This window comes from Cnephaeus nilssonii, assembly GCF_951640355.1.
Source record: "Cnephaeus nilssonii genome assembly, chromosome: 9".
Classification (NCBI taxonomy): domain Eukaryota; kingdom Metazoa; phylum Chordata; class Mammalia; order Chiroptera; family Vespertilionidae; genus Cnephaeus; species Cnephaeus nilssonii.
Window position 1 is genome coordinate 3,692,324 of NC_137080.1, and position 15,054 is coordinate 3,707,377.

The following is a 15,054-nucleotide window of genomic DNA, read 5'->3' on the forward strand; positions in this document are numbered from 1 at the left end:
TGCGGCCATTTATCCCAGGGACGCCCAGCTCACACCCCACCTACAGGGAGAGCCTCGTCTCAGTCCAGACAGGCACCAGCCCCGAGGACACTTTCTTCTTTCCTACCGTCTTCACGGGTCTCACCTCTCGCAGCGCCGTGCATGGGCCCACGTGGACACACACAGCCCCTCCCTACCTGGTACTCGGGGACCCACAGCCCCTCCCTACCTGGTACTCGGGGACCCACAGCCCCTCCCTACCTGGTACTCGGGGACCCACAGCCCCTCCCTACCCGGTACTCGGGGACCCACAGCCCCTCCCTACCTGGTACTCGGGGACCCACAGCCCCTCCCTACCTGGTACTCGGGGACCCACAGCCCCTCCCTACCCGGTACTCGGGGACCCACAGCCCCTCCCTACCTGGTACTCGGGGACCCACAGCCCCTCCCTACCTGGTACTCGGGGACCCACAGCCCCTCCCTACCTGGTACTCGGGGACCCACAGCCCCTCCCTACCCGGTACTCGGGGACCCACAGCCCCTCCCTACCTGGTACTCGGGGACCCACAGCCCCTCCCTACCTGGTACTCGGGGACCCACAGCCCCTCCCTACCTGGTACTCGGGGACCCACAGCCCCTCCCTACCCGGTACTCGGGGACCCACAGCCCCTCCCTACCTGGTACTCGGGGACCCACAGCCCCTCCCTACCTGGTACTCGGGGACCCACAGCCCCTCCCTACCCGGTACTCGGGGACCCACAGCCCCTCCCTACCTGGTACTCGGGGACCCACAGCCCCTCCCTACCTGGTACTCGGGGACGCCCACGCCTGCGTCCCGGTCACAGAGGAAGGTGATCAGCGTGGCTCTGGGGGTGTGTCTGTTGTTATTGTAGGGCGTGCCGTCTCTGTAGTTCAGCTGGATCATCCCATCGTAATAGGAAAGCTTAGCGTTGCTCTGTCCCAAGTTCCAAGCCTTCCCATCGCTGAAACAAGCAAGCGCCTCTCAGAAGAGAGACCCAGACCAGCTGCCTGCGACGCTGAACGGGAGGAGGGCCGGCGTGCCGGAAGGGGGCAGCGGGGCCGGGACCAGGGCGCAGACCACCCTGTCCCCGGCCAGGATGCTAAGCCCGGGGGGCAAGAGGGCGGGGGGGGGGGTGAGAGGGCAGCCCCCCCTCGGGAACCCAAGCCCACAGCTGGCTGAAGGTGCAGCCCCTTCATTTGCACTAGTGAGTAGAGAAACACCCAAATGTCTATCTAACAAGTGAGTGGAGCCAGCCACACGAAGGCAGGCTTCATGGAAACCGCTCCTCGTTGCCAAGGAAACAGCACTCCCAGCATCCCCTGGTTCGCAGGCTACCTTTTCTCCGCCTCTGAAGGCAGAGAGCACCTGTCCCTGAAGCAACGTCTGTTACCCAAGACACCGCGGGGCTGCTGACTGGAGACTTGCCTTCTCGCCACCTGGCAGGCCCCCGAGCCCGGCTGGCAGGCGCCCGCGGTCACCGCCGCGCACACGTTGATGTAAAAGTCGTACTTGGCCGTCTCAACCTTGTAGCCATCTTTCTTGGTGAGAGGCGACAGGTCAAAAGAGAAGCCTGCGGGAGAGAGCAGCCGCCCAGGCGCGGTCAGCCGGGCAGAGGGACCGCGGCGCGGCCTCTCGCAGGCGCTCCGCCCAGACGCCGGCGGACGAGGGCCCGGCCTTCGGCACAGAAGCGGCCACCCCGCTTCCACTGTCAAACACGAAGGTCCACGCCAAGCCCACCACCGCTGGTCACATAACCCGGACGCTCCACGCGGGATGGGTACCACGGGGCCTGCGTGGAGTCTCTCAGGCGCGTTTCCTGGCCAGACACTCGCGTGAAAAGCCTTTTCCACGCGACTCATTTCCTTGTGACCCTCGGGTTTCGCGTTCAGCAAAACCTCCCTTGACCACGAAGTTAAGGAGGTTTCTCGTGACCTCCAACACCAGGATTTCAGGATGTTGGTCCCACACGTTAATATCATTCTAAAGCAGGTCACCTCTCAAACGCTCATGGGAAATACGTTTTTTAAAAGCCCAAGCAGGTCCCGGGACGCTGCCCGCCAGGTGCTGGGACACGCGGGATACACACCTGCCTGGGCGTCGAAGACGGTGCAGTTGTCGCCCTCGGTGCGGGCCAGCACGCAGGCGGCGGCCGTGTGCCACTCGAACTCGTAGAAGCAGCCGTCCTCGCGGGCGTCCATCAGCACCGGGGCACTCTCCAGCTCCCCTGTGGGGAGCAGAGCCGTCACCACCCGTCCGCCTGCTGTGCACGTGGCCCCCAGACCCTGTGCGAGCCCACCACCCAGGCTCCCAGAGCCAGCCCCACGGAGGGGGGGGAGGGGAGGCGGCGGGGACACTGAGGGGCAGGGGGGCAGGGTGGGAAGACGAGAAGGTTCTGGAGATGGTAGTGGTAACTGTTGCCCAACAATGGGAATGTGCTTCATGCCAAGGAACTGCCCACTTAAAACGGTTAAAATGGTGAAGTTCATGTTATGTGTATTTTACTACAATTTCAAAAAATACATACATTTTATATTATGCATATTATGCCATAATTTAAAAAAAAAAAAAAAAGTAAGTAAAAAGCTCAAAAAAATAGTCCTAGCCGGGCTGAGTGGCTTGGTACTGCCGACCGGTGCACCGAAAGGTCGCGGGTTTGATTCCGGGTCAGGGCGCATGCCCACGGTGCAGGCTCTGTCGCCAGTAGGGGGCGTGCAGGCGGCAGCCCACTGATGTTTCTTTCTCTCCTTCTCTCTCCTTCTCCCTCCTTCTCCCTCTAAAAATCAATAAAAACATATTTTTTTAAAAAGAAAAATACTCCTAGCCCCTGAGCTTATTCCACAGCTGAGAATTTACCTAAAGGAAATACCTCCACGGGAGGAGGGGAGGAAATGTAACAGCACGGTTAGCAGTAAGACCGAGCCGTGATCAACTCTCAGCACTCTCAACAGGACAGTCCCTGAACATTATGCATGTGACGGTGACATCAAAAATTACTCACAAAACACTGCATTTTGAGAAACACAAAAATGTGTGACTCTCTCTATAGGTTTTGACCCCGTAAAACAGTGTAAGTAAAGGACAGTAAAGAATGCATTGCCCTAGCCGGTTTGGCTCAGTGGTTACGGTGTTGGCCTGCGGGCTGAAGGGTCCCAGGTTCGATTCCAGCCAAGGGCACATACCTGGGTTGCGGGCTTGATCCCCAGTAGGGGCGTGGAGGAGGCAGCCAATCAATGATTCTCATCATTGATGTTTCTATCTCTCTCCCCCTCTCCTTTCCTCTCTGAAATCAATAAAAATATTTTTTTTAAAAAAAGGAATGCATTGTGTTCCGTGGTGAAACCAAGGACAGCACTTTTTTAAAATATATTTTTATTGATTTCAGAGAGGAAGGGAGAGGGAGAGACAGAAACATCAATGATGAGAGAGAGTCATTGATCGGCTGCCTCCTGTACGGCCCCCACTGGGGATCGAGCCCGAAACCCGGGCATGTGCCCTGACCCGGAATTGAACCATGACCTCCTGGTTCCTAAGTCGAAGCTCAACCACCGAGCCACGCCAGCCGGGCCGGACAGCCTTTTTAAGCCATTCACCGGAGTTAGGCGGCTGTGTGATCGCTGTGTATCAGTCCTAAGCAAGAAGCCATGCACAGAACGTAGCTCTTTAGGAAAATTATGACGATGCCCTCAGGCGCCATACGGTTTCTCCATTTCTGGGCTGGTTTGGGGCGGGGGGAGGGGGGCGGGCGGGGGATCAAATCCAACTGACCACCATTAAGGGTTCTGGACCATGAAATGCTTGACCCCACCCCTTCGGCCTCATCACCCGGCAGTGCCAACAAGGAACAGCAATGAAGAGCGTGGGCACACCCCTGCCAACAGCCACCGATACGTTTTACCTTTTCCTTTTTTAAACTTTTACCTGGCTTGCACACAAGTATTATGTCAGTTTTTATTCTCTTCTTATCACCACAAACATCACCATCTGAATAAGAGAGTAGAATGTTCCCATTCTCTTTTGTGGGAGAAGAAACAAATTTGCCCAGACTCTTCTTTCCAGTCTTATCTGGAAAAAAAAAAGGGGGGTGAGGGAGACAGAAGACATGATTAAAACTGGTAATGACACAAAGAGGTACCCAATCTCAGCAGGTGTGCCATGCCCCTTTCTCGGCCGCCTGCCCTGGCCAGATGGCCAACGACTTTTTCCTGAGTGACAAGTGCGCGTGGTGGCAGCCACGTGGAAAAACCCCCAAGGCCACCTGCAGGCTTAGCAGGAAAGTGCGAGAATGATAAGCCAGTCCCCTGCACCCACAGGAGGTGGGAAGGCTACACCCCCGCCAGGCCATCCCGTAAAGCAGGGGTGGGAAACATCGGCCCGTGGGCCACAGAAGGCCCCCCGCAATCACTTGGTCTGGCCCTGACAAGGCATCAGGGCTGAGGAGTTCATTAAATGTTTGGCCAACATGTGTAAGTTGGTCAAATGCTGTTATTAATATCCAAGGGGCCCTCGGCAGGAGAAAGGTTCCCGCCCCTGCGTCAAATAACACCGCTCCCCATTCTGGGGCCTCAGCTGGCCCGAGGCACGGAGCTTTTAACGGCACAGCCTGGGGGCTAGAGAGTAACTAAACCTGTGCAGCCAGCCAAGAATGTGGCCACGTAATTCCTGGTTTGGTTGATCTTTACTATCAAGTTCTGAAACTCTGGGCCACGTCCTTAAATAAAGGCCACGCTTGGACCTGCTCGGAAAGACACAGCACCTTCTGAAAGGGGGTGACGGAGGGGCTGTTACGGACGGCCCGGTGCCTGTCCGTCCCCAGCGGGGCTGGCGGAGGGGTGACCCCCAACACCCACCTGGGCTCACGACTCCTTGTTCCACGTGTGTAACAGACTCGAGTGACTCCCCTGCCTGTCACTTTCAAGGTGACTCCTAAGTGACACTAACACGCTACAGACACACGCCCACCTAAGGCGTGTCAGCGGGTAGGACAGCCCAGCCCAGCGGAAGGGACCTGGGGACAGCGCTCTCAGACGAAGGCCACAAGATCGGACGCCAGTCGCCTCCCGCCGTAACGTTGGAAAAACCAAGCAGTCGGGTTGTTAAAATAATCAAAATCCGTTTTGCACGAGTACTAGCCATGTGCTTCCTTGGGTCACAGAGCGAACAGATCACCAAGGATTTTCAACAGGTTCTCTCCGCTCCGGCCACGGCCTGGCCACCAGGAGGCCGCGGCCACCGCAGGCCCGTCTCCGCCCCAGGTGCGCCGTGGCTGCTGCGGCCATCACCCCCGTGTCCTCACCAGCCCGAGGCGCTGAACGCAGAGCGGAGCTGGGCCACCCCGGGCGGTTTCCCAACTCGCCACCCTGGGCGCGCCCGGCGCCCGCACTCACCCACAGCGCACACGGCCGCGTCCTCGGGGCAGCCCCGGGCCTGGCCCTCGGGCAGCAGCCGGCGGCAGATGTTGATGAAGAAGTGCTTCTTCTCGGCTCCCTTCTGGCTGCCACCCACGGCCTCCCAGTTCCGTTCCGGTTCTGCGGGAAAATAAAGTCAAAGAAGCTTCTTTCGTCAGAGGCGGCGACTGTTTCCCGTGAGTCACTATGTTTTGCTACGGTTAATGAATCGTAATGTAAATATCTGTGTCTTCCGATGGTCTTAGGCGACCCTGCTAGCCGTTCTCAACCTGTGGGTCATTAACAGTAGCAAAATGACAGTTATGAAGTAGCAACGAAAGTAATTTTATGGTTGGGGGTCACCACAACATGAGGAGCTGTATCAAAGGGTCGTGGCCTTAGGAAGGTGGAGAACCGCTGTGCTACGTGGACGTGCTGCGAGATGACACAGGAAGCTGATGGAACGTCCTTCACCAGTTACAAACGCGGTGGGAACTCGCAAGATCTACTCTTAGCAACAGAGTTTAAGTTAAAAAAAAAAAAAAAGTTTCGCCCTGGCCAGTGTTGCTCTGTGGTTAGAGTGTCACGGGTCCAATTACTGGTCAAGGGCAAACCAGGTTCAATCCCTGGTCCCAGTCAGGGAGCATGTGGGAGGCAACCAATCAATGTGGCTCTCTCTCATCGATGTCTCTCTCTCTCTCTCTCTCTCTCTCTCTCTCTCTCTCTCTCTCTCGTACCCCCTCCCTCCCTTCCACTCTCTAAAAATCAATGGGAAAAATGTCCTCGGGTGAGGATTTTTTTTTAAGTTTCTAGTAACAAAGCACAAGGCCTGACACACAGCAGGCGCTGGCAGTTTTTACTGAAACGTGGCAAGATGAGCTCGAAATACCCCAAGGAGAAAACAGGGGTGCCGACCTCAGATTCAGACACCCTCCGTGAGTCAGCGCCATCTCTCATCATTCCTACCGCTACGTGAGGAAGGAGAGGCCACGCTGGGCGCGCTGGCAATGGACGTAATGACAGCCCTTCCTAATGTTCGTGGGGAAGGAGACAGGAAAATGCGCCCCAACACGCACGAGGCCGAGACCCACACGGGCACAGGGCCCTCCCTGCGGGCACATTGCCCTCCCTGCGGGCATAGGGGCCTCCCTGTGGGCACATTGCCCTCCCTGCAGGCATAGGGCCCTCCCTGCAGGCATAGGGCCCTACCTGTGAACACGGGGCCCTCCCTGAGGGCATAGGACCCTCCCTGCGGGCATAGGGCCCTCCCTGCAGGCATAGGGCCCTACCTGTGAACACGGGGCCCTCCCTGCGGGCACGGGAAACTACCTGCGGGCACAGGGCCCTCCCTGCAGGCATAGGGACTTACCTGCGGGCACAGGGACTTACCTGCGGGCATAGGGGCCCTACCTGTGAACACGGGGCCCTCCCTGAGGGCACAGGGGCCTCCCTGCGGGCATAGGGCCCTACCTGCGGGCACAGGACCCTCCCTGTGGGCACAGGGCCCTCCCTGAGGGCATAGGACCCTCCCTGCGGGCATAGGGCCCTACCTGCGGGCACAGGACCCTCCCTGTGGGCACAGGGCCCTCCCTGTGGGCACATTGCCCTCCCTGCAGGCATAGGGCCCTCCCTGCAGGCACGGGGCCCTCCCTGAGGGCACAGGGGCCTCCCTGCGGGCATAGGGCCCTACCTGCGGGCACAGGACCCTCCCTGTGGGCACATTGCCCTCCCTGCAGGCATAGGGCCCTCCCTGCGGGCATAGGGCCCTCCCTGCGGGCACAGGGCCCTCCCTGCGGGCATAGGGACTTAACTGCGGGCACAGGGCCCTACCTGCAAACACGGGGCCCTCCCTGCGGGCATAGGGGCCTACCTGTGAACACGGGGCCCTCCCTGCGGGCACAGGGCCCTCCCTGCGGGCACGGGAAACTACCTGCGGGCACAGGGCCCTCCCTGCAGGCATAGGGACTTACCTGCGGGCACAGGGACTTGCCTGTGGGCATAGGGGCCCTACCTGTGAACACAGGGCCCTCCCTGAGGGCACAGGGGCCTCCCTGCGGGCACAGGGCCCTACCTGCGGGCACAGGGCCCTCCCTGTGGGCACAGGGCCCTCCCTGAGGGCATAGGACCCTCCCTGCGGGCACAGGGCCCTCCCTGCGGGCACAGGACCCTCCCTGCGGGCACAGGACCCTCCCTGTGGGCATAGGGCCCTACCTGCGGGCACAGGACCCTCCCTGCGGGCACAGGGCCCTCCCTGCGGGCATAGGGCCCTCCCTGCGGGCACAGGGGCCTACCTGCGGGCACAGGGCCCTCCCTGCGGGCACAGGGCCCTCCCTGAGGGCACAGGGGTCTACCTGCGGGCACAGGGGCCTACCTGCGGGCACAGGGCCTACCTGCGGGCACGGGGCCTACCTGCGGGCACAGGGCCCTCCCTGCGGGCACGGGGCCTACCTGCGGGCACAGGGCCCTCCCTGCGGGCACAGGGGCCTACCTGCGTGCCGGGCCAGAGCGGACAGGTCGTACCGCTGCTTGCCGTTGGTGAGGCCACACAGGAGGTCCTCCTTCTCCTTCACACACGCGTGCTTCGTGTCCCACGTGAAGAAGTAGGTGCAGTCCACCTCCCCGGTGAACACAGGAGCGCCTCTCCCGCCGTTACCTGTGCAATCGGAAAAGGAAAGTAAAACACTCCACTAATCCAACGAACACAATGAACGGACCAGCAAAATAAGACCCGAAGCAGGGAGGCCTGACAGGCTGACAGACCGCGATGTGGGGACGAGAAGAGATAAGGCCAAGAACTTGTATACTTATCTGCACGGCCCCTGGACACGGCAACAGGGCGGTGAAGGCCAGGGGGATGGGGGAGGGGCTGGGAGGAGGGGGGAGGGGAAGTGGGAGAGATCTGTAACACTATTGACAATGAAAATATATGTTAAAAACAAACACTCCACTTATGCCTAAACCCAGGGTGTCAAAGGAGCGAGGGAAGAAACAGGGAACACAGCAAATGGGACACCAGCAGCCAGCAACCCGGACGCAGCTGAACATAAACAAACCCCAGCCCCAAAGCCCGGGGTCAGAGGGCAGAGATTAGAGCAGAGGCTCGGCTCACCCCGACCCTCAGAGCAGCCTGCGCCGCTTTCGTCTTGGTGGGACACAGGCTGCTGACCCCGCTGCACGGGGCCTGAGAGGGTGCTAACGAGGCCTGAGGTCAGCTCAGCTCCGCCCGCCGCTGGGCCAGGCCAGACCCACGGACAGGGCGGCGGCGGCCAGAGCTGTCCCAGGAGTGCCCCGGGCTTAGTGATGTCGCTGTGGGCAAGACCAGGTCCCTGGGGCCGAAAGCAGACGAGGGACCCTTCCTACAGCCCCCCACTGCAGCAGCTGTGGGCGTCACCTTGCAGAGCTGCAGGCCGGCCTCCAGGTGGCGCCAGCACCCTTCATTCTGGGGACTGCATGTGTACGTGTCTCCCACACCCTGCTCGCATCTGCAGTCTGCTGACCACCCCATCAGGGAGCCCCCCGTTCCCCAACAAGGAGCCCCACGGCTCGGCTCTGCCCAGGAAGCCAGCCCCTCCCGGGGGGTCGCCCCCGGTCCAAGGAGCCGGGGGTCGGAGCCGGGGGTCGGCGAGCTGACTCCTCCCCTGGCCCCTCCGGCTGGTGGGCGCCGGCACCGGGCTGTCTCCCTCCCCCGCCGGGTTAGCAGTCCGCCCCCGCCCTCCAGCTCCGCCTCTCTGCGGCGTGTGCCCACAGTGCGCAGTGTTCTCCAGGAAAGGGAAGTGATTTCTGTGCCCAGGGAAAACGAGGTTTCACTGCAGCTCCTATTAGGCATTTAATATGACGAACAGCACAGTCATGCTACCAGCCGCTCCCCGGCACTGCGCACAACCCGAGCCAGGCCCTGGGCGGGCGCCTGCGGGCGCCGTGGGGGCCGGCTGTAGGAACAGGCTCTGACTTAAGCACTTTATAAAACCTGGCATGCTTAATCCTAAGAACCCATGGCACAGGTACAATTCTAGCCCCGTTTACTAGATTCGGGCGGCTAAATAATTTGCCTATGGTTTCACAGCTAGGGCGCGAGGAGCCGGGAATCAAATCCAGACGCTCGTTAGCACAGCAACGCGGCCTCGCACTGCGGCGGCCACGTCCCCCTTTTTAACGTGCGTGAAAGCCGGTCTCTTGTCTCTGGAGCAGCACGGCCGCCCCCTCCTTGCTGACAACACGCACCCGCCTGCTCGGGAGCGCGGCCGCCCGCTCACCCGCCCACGCCCGGCCGGTGACTCACTCCGCTACTTGGAACACAGCGCTGTTTCCTCGAACCGCTGCGTGTCCTTCACCAGCTCCCCTGACACACCTCCCGTTCGACCGCCAGGCTCCCAGCACCCACCCCACGCCGCGCGGGTTCTGCATCTGAGGCTCGCTAAGGATCTGTGGGGGTCCCTGTATAGCCGGTGGGGTGCATCTTGTCTGTCTTCTCATTTAACTCCTCACACGCTTTTAGGAGACAAGCCGGCCACGCGCCCCTCCCCCAAGCCTCTCCTGTTTGCTGGGAGGTGCAGTGGGCGAGCGTGTGCATGAGCTTTTCGCTCTGTCAATCCCACGGTCCTGGCTCCCCCCCCACCCCACCCCGCAATGGCCCCCTCCCAGCACGGCATGTACATGGCTCCCAGCACGGCATGTACATGGCTCCCAGCATGTGGCCTCCGTGACCAGCTGAGGGAAGTGGTTCTTCCAGGGGAGCCACGGCGCTGTGCCCACTCCTCCGTCCCTCTGTGGTAAGACAGTGCAGCTCCTCCCCAACCGGGGTTCCTTTCCTCTCGGGGCTCACAGCTCAGCTACGTCCCCCAGCCCCCTGCATGGAGGGTGGCCCGCGCCCCTTAGAAAGAACTGCTGCTCCCTCCCATCCTGCAGGGTCCGCGGGGGCCACGTCTGCAGACAGCAGCCACACAGCACGGAGGCACAAAGGCCCGAGGGAGCCCTTACGCCGCCAGACCCCCAATGGCGTGAACTCACTGAAGAAAATAAACCTTTAAGGTGATGAGTCGCTTACGTTTTTAGATTTCTTACTAGCCTCTCCTAATACATGACTCCTCCCAAAAAATCATCTAAGGCCCTTATTTGACAAAAATACGGTATCCCATTACGGCAAACTAGACGTCAGTTATTGAGACCAATGGCTCAAAATACATTACGGCGAAAAGAATAATCGTATGAAGAGTGTGCATGGGCCGTAGATTCGTAAGCATAAATAATTCGTGGAGATCCAAGTTAAATTAACAGCCACGTTACACACACAGCCAGTTAACAGCCGTTCACGTGCAGAACTCTACGGTTACAGTTACCCAGTAAGCAAGCACAGAGCCCACCCAGGATTTCCTCTCCAACCTCCCAACGTGGACGTGGACACGGTGACAATGAAACGATGTCACAGCGCGCACGGCGTGACGGGAGCGGAGGCGCTGGGTGGCAGAGGGGCGAGCAGCCTCACGTATTTTATACCACAAGGCCGACCCGAGCGCGGGCCCAAAACCCGCCCAGAGCGCCCAACGTCTCCCCAGCGACCTCCTGGCCGGCCACGGTCGCCATGAGAATGTCCAGGAACACCGAGCTGCTGGCATCGGGGCCCCTGCTAACCGTCAGGCCGAAGGTGGGGTGCTACGTCCCATCAGTGCCGTGTGGCTTCTATGAAGCAGATCTGGCAAACGTGAAGGACCCTTAAACACGAGTGGCGGGGAAATGAAACGTGCCATCTTGTGGAACCTCTATAATGAGAACGTGAAGGAGGGAGGAGAAAGGGGCCTGCGGTCTTCTCTTCACGCCTCGGCTCATCTGCACCGACAGCCGCACCCCTTCCCGTGAGTCCCCAGCTGTGCGCCCCGCTCCGCCTCCGCCCCCTCCGCCGGGATCTCTCTGGATCGCGGCTCCATGTTCCCAGCGTGCCCGGATGAGATCAGCGCGCTCCCAGAGACCTCGGCCAAGCCATTTGTAAAACGCCCCGAACGAGGCCAGGAGGTAATCACAGGGAGGGAGACTTGGACCACAGGAGTCACCCACAGCCGAGCAGCGGCCAGCGGGGAGCCGGGAGGCCCGGCTGGGGAAGGGGCCGGCACGCCGAGTGCCCGAGAATCCGGGACACAGATAAGCAGCAGGCTGCATTCCCAGGGACGGGGACCGGGGGGGGGGGGGGGCAGGGGGCCGCAGAGGGTCTCCTGTGAAGCTGGAAGGGGAGGACGATGGAGGCAGAGAACCTGGGAGGGCAGAGGGTGTGCGAACCAGATGGGAGGCGCAGCCAGAGCCACACCCAGTAGAGCCACGTCACCCACCTGCCGAGCGTCCCTGCGCCCCACACTCACTTCTGGGTCACGTCACCTCCTCCACAGGACGTAGGCGCTTGTCCCGGGCCTGCCCGCTCCCCCTTCCAGGGTCCTCTCTAGCCACAGTCTAAGTATACACCCTGGAGCTGCTCACCGCGACCCACATTCACGGCCTGGGTGAGGTGTTCCCTCGGCCACAGACGGCGCCCACAGCCTCCCTGCTCTGCGCCTGGCTCACGCCTGCCCTGCTGCGGCTCCCCCAAGCAGGGCCTCCTCTTTCCTTCACTGCCTCAATCCTGGGGGCTCCCCAGATCCCAGATCGGGCCCCGGGGCCTCCCTCCTGGTGAGGTTCTGGGTGACGGCACTCACCCGGGGCCCCCCGAGTCAGCCTGCCTTACACTGGCCGCTCCCTCTCCCTCGGCTCCTGGCCAGAAGCGCCTCGCGGGCCGTGTCCATCGCCTCACAAGGTCAAACCAGCGAGTACGAACACAACGCGTGCTGAATGGCTCACGGAGAACGTGGACGTTACACAGGGCTGGCCACCGTCTCCACGGTCAGCGAGGGTGCGTGTGGGACGGGCTGACGGGCATGAGGGGCAGCGGGGCAGGGGAGCAGGAGGAAGGGCGAGTGGGCGAGGCCGCCCCTGGCTGCACGAGGCCCCTCTTTGGGGCCCGCTGGGCGGTTTATGGGAGCTCGGTCCTGCTCACCACCTCTTCCCAGCTCCTTCGCACCCCAGGCTCGGCTCTCGGGCCCCACCCCCGTCACACACAGCAGCCTCTCCCGGGCTCCACAGCGAACCATGCCGAAACCTGCCCATGGCCCAACGGCCGACGCTGCCACAAACACACAGAGCAAACTGCGTGCGGGGCCCGAGGGCTGGGACTGGCGGCCTCGTGGGCGTGTGGGCAGGCGGCTCCGGAACCAGCACCAGGTGCAGAGGCGGGGCCAGCCTGCAGGACGCTTGGGGTCACCGCCTGGAGGTCAACAGACAGGCCCGCTCCCTGATGACAAGGGATCCCGTCACCTCTGCAGATGGAGACTGTGACCGCAGCAAGGAAGCTGCTCCTGCCCAGCGGCGGGGCTCGGTGGTTGAGCATCAGCCTATGAACCTGGTCGGGGCACAGGCCCTGGTTGCAGGCTTGATCCCCAGTAGGAGGTGCACGAAGGCAGCCAATCAATGCTTCTCTCTCATCGTTGATGCTTCTCTCTCTCTCGCCCTCTCCCTTGATCTCTGAAGTCAACAAAAATGAACTTTTTTTAAAAAGGAGGTGTCTCCTAATCGCTCGGAAAAACCAAACTGGCCCTGCGACCTCCTGGGATCCCAAATTCCAGCCGCTATCACGGGGCCGCCATCTTAAAGGGTCCCCTGGAGCCTCAGTTTGCACAAGAAAAGGGGTTGGTGAGCAGACCCACCTTGCAGGAACCACAACCACGCTGGTGAGCGTGGAACCCCAGGCAGAGCCTCCGTCCCAGCTGGGCCCACTCCCAAAGCAAACAGGGGGAGGGGGGGAGTGGAAACAGGATGCGTGTCGCTGGCTGGGGGCTGAGGTGCCACGCCGGGAGGACGCCTGACTGCCCCATTCAGCACTCCACTCTCAGGAACACCCGTGCCCGGCGCCTGAGCAGGCGCAAGCACTTACCCACGGGCACACTCACCCGCGGGCACACCCACCCACAGGCACACCCACCCGAGGCACACCCACCCACGGGCACACTCACCCGCGGGCACACCCACCCGGCACACTCACCCGCGGGCACACCCACCCGGCACACTCACCCGCGGGCACACCCACCCGGCACACTCACCCGCGGGCACACCCACCCGGCACACCCACCCACGGGCACACCCACCGCGGGCACACTCACCCGCGGGCACACCCACCCGCGGGCACACTCACCCGCGGGCACACCCACCCGGCACACTCACCCGCAGTCTCATTGCACTCGAAGTTGATGACGCTCATGCGCTGGAAGCCCGAGCTGCACTCGTCGCCGCCGAAGTAGACGAGGGTGAGGTCTCCGTCCGAGTACCTGGGTGTGGGAACACACGTGCACGCGTGTTTAGCAGAACCAAGAGGAACCTGCGTTTTCAAACCTTCCTCCGTTAAGCCCCCCGCACACCCCGACAACTCGGTGCTGACACGGAACAGCACGCGCTCGCCAGCTGGGAAAACGGCGAGAGGAAAGGAGTCCCCATGGGCGGGCCTATCGTCCTCGGACTTCAAAGTCGTCACGGCGGCAGGACAGCGCCGAAGGTTCGCCGGGAGCCTGCACCCTCCTCCACGCGCCTCCTTCCCTCCTTGGATTTCGTACCAGGCCAACAACGGCCGTGAAGCGCACGGCGCTGCCGCCACCGCCATCGGGCGGCCTTCCCCGCGGGCCCCGCACACGGCGCGTTCCGGGGACCGGCTTCTCCTGCCGCCCAGGATCGAGGACCACTAGGTCAGGGGCCACGAGACCGGGGCTGGGTGTGTTTGCTTAGCTGTTTAAAGCCTTTACGTTATGCTCACGGCATTCCAGACCCTCCAAGTGCCAGAGACAACGGAAAACGAGGAGAGATAAGTTTTTAAGGACAAAAGCCGCTTCCACTGTAAACTAATCAAGTGCGTTTCCTACAGTGCGGCTCCTTCCGAACAATGGCTCGTAAAGCAAACCGCTTTTACAGGAGCCATCTCATTGTCCGGCCAGGAAGAGCTGCCGTGCCCAGGGACCCAGGCCCACGCCCCAGGCAGGTCGGAGGGAGGGACGCCCTCCCGGCTCCCGGGCTTTGCGGGACGGAGGAGGAAGGGGCCACGGGAAGTGGGGTAAGTTTTACAAGAACAGACACAATGCGCTGGGAAAGCGCGGGGAGGCTGTTTACGCACCGGAGAGTCTGGCTCTGGAATTTTCCTGCCACTTTGACTTGAGTGAAATCAGGCTTCTTTGCTTGGCAAACCGCAGCCTGTTTCTCATTACAGGCCTTTGGGGCTGCTTCAACTTCTCCGCAGACATTCAAATAAAAAACGTACTCCTTCCCGTCGGCAGTGTAGTAACGGCCTGGAGAGGAGGGGACACGTGAGCAGAGGCCCCGGGCGCCACGGCCGCAGCGGCGGGAGCTACAGCGCCGCGCCCACGGCCGGGGCCTCCCCCGCGCCCGCGCACACGGCCCGGCCCCGCGCCGCTCACCTCGGGTCTGCCGCAGCGGCCACAGGTCGATGGCGATGTCGTGCTGCGCGCTGCTCAGGGAGCAGTTGCTGCTCTCCAGGTAATCCCGGTGGCAGGCGTACTCGGTGACCCACTCGACCTCGTAGCGGCAGTTGGACTTGGCCGTGAGCTTGGGAAGGGTGCCCTATGGGAAACGGTTTGGGAGGGTGCAAACTTC

The 15,054-nt window shown here is 61.5% G+C and overlaps 1 protein-coding gene across 3 annotated transcripts in view; it reads right to left on the reverse strand.

Annotated features, from left to right (window-relative positions):
- Positions 1 to 15,054, reverse strand: part of IGF2R (insulin like growth factor 2 receptor) — a 94,462-nt gene that overhangs the window by 36,632 nt on the left and 42,776 nt on the right. For all 3 annotated transcript variants that reach the window (XM_079781039.1, XM_079781038.1, XM_079781037.1), the window contains exons 8-16: positions 14,859 to 15,021; positions 14,558 to 14,729; positions 13,621 to 13,724; positions 7,874 to 8,038; positions 5,386 to 5,526; positions 3,920 to 4,063; positions 2,088 to 2,225; positions 1,427 to 1,571; positions 785 to 962 (exon numbers count right to left, since the gene is read on the reverse strand). In XM_079781039.1, the coding sequence (XP_079637165.1) occupies positions 785 to 962; positions 1,427 to 1,571; positions 2,088 to 2,225; positions 3,920 to 4,063; positions 5,386 to 5,526; positions 7,874 to 8,038; positions 13,621 to 13,724; positions 14,558 to 14,729; positions 14,859 to 15,021 (1,350 nt within the window). The remainder of the gene's footprint in view (positions 1 to 784; positions 963 to 1,426; positions 1,572 to 2,087; positions 2,226 to 3,919; positions 4,064 to 5,385; positions 5,527 to 7,873; positions 8,039 to 13,620; positions 13,725 to 14,557; positions 14,730 to 14,858; positions 15,022 to 15,054) is intronic.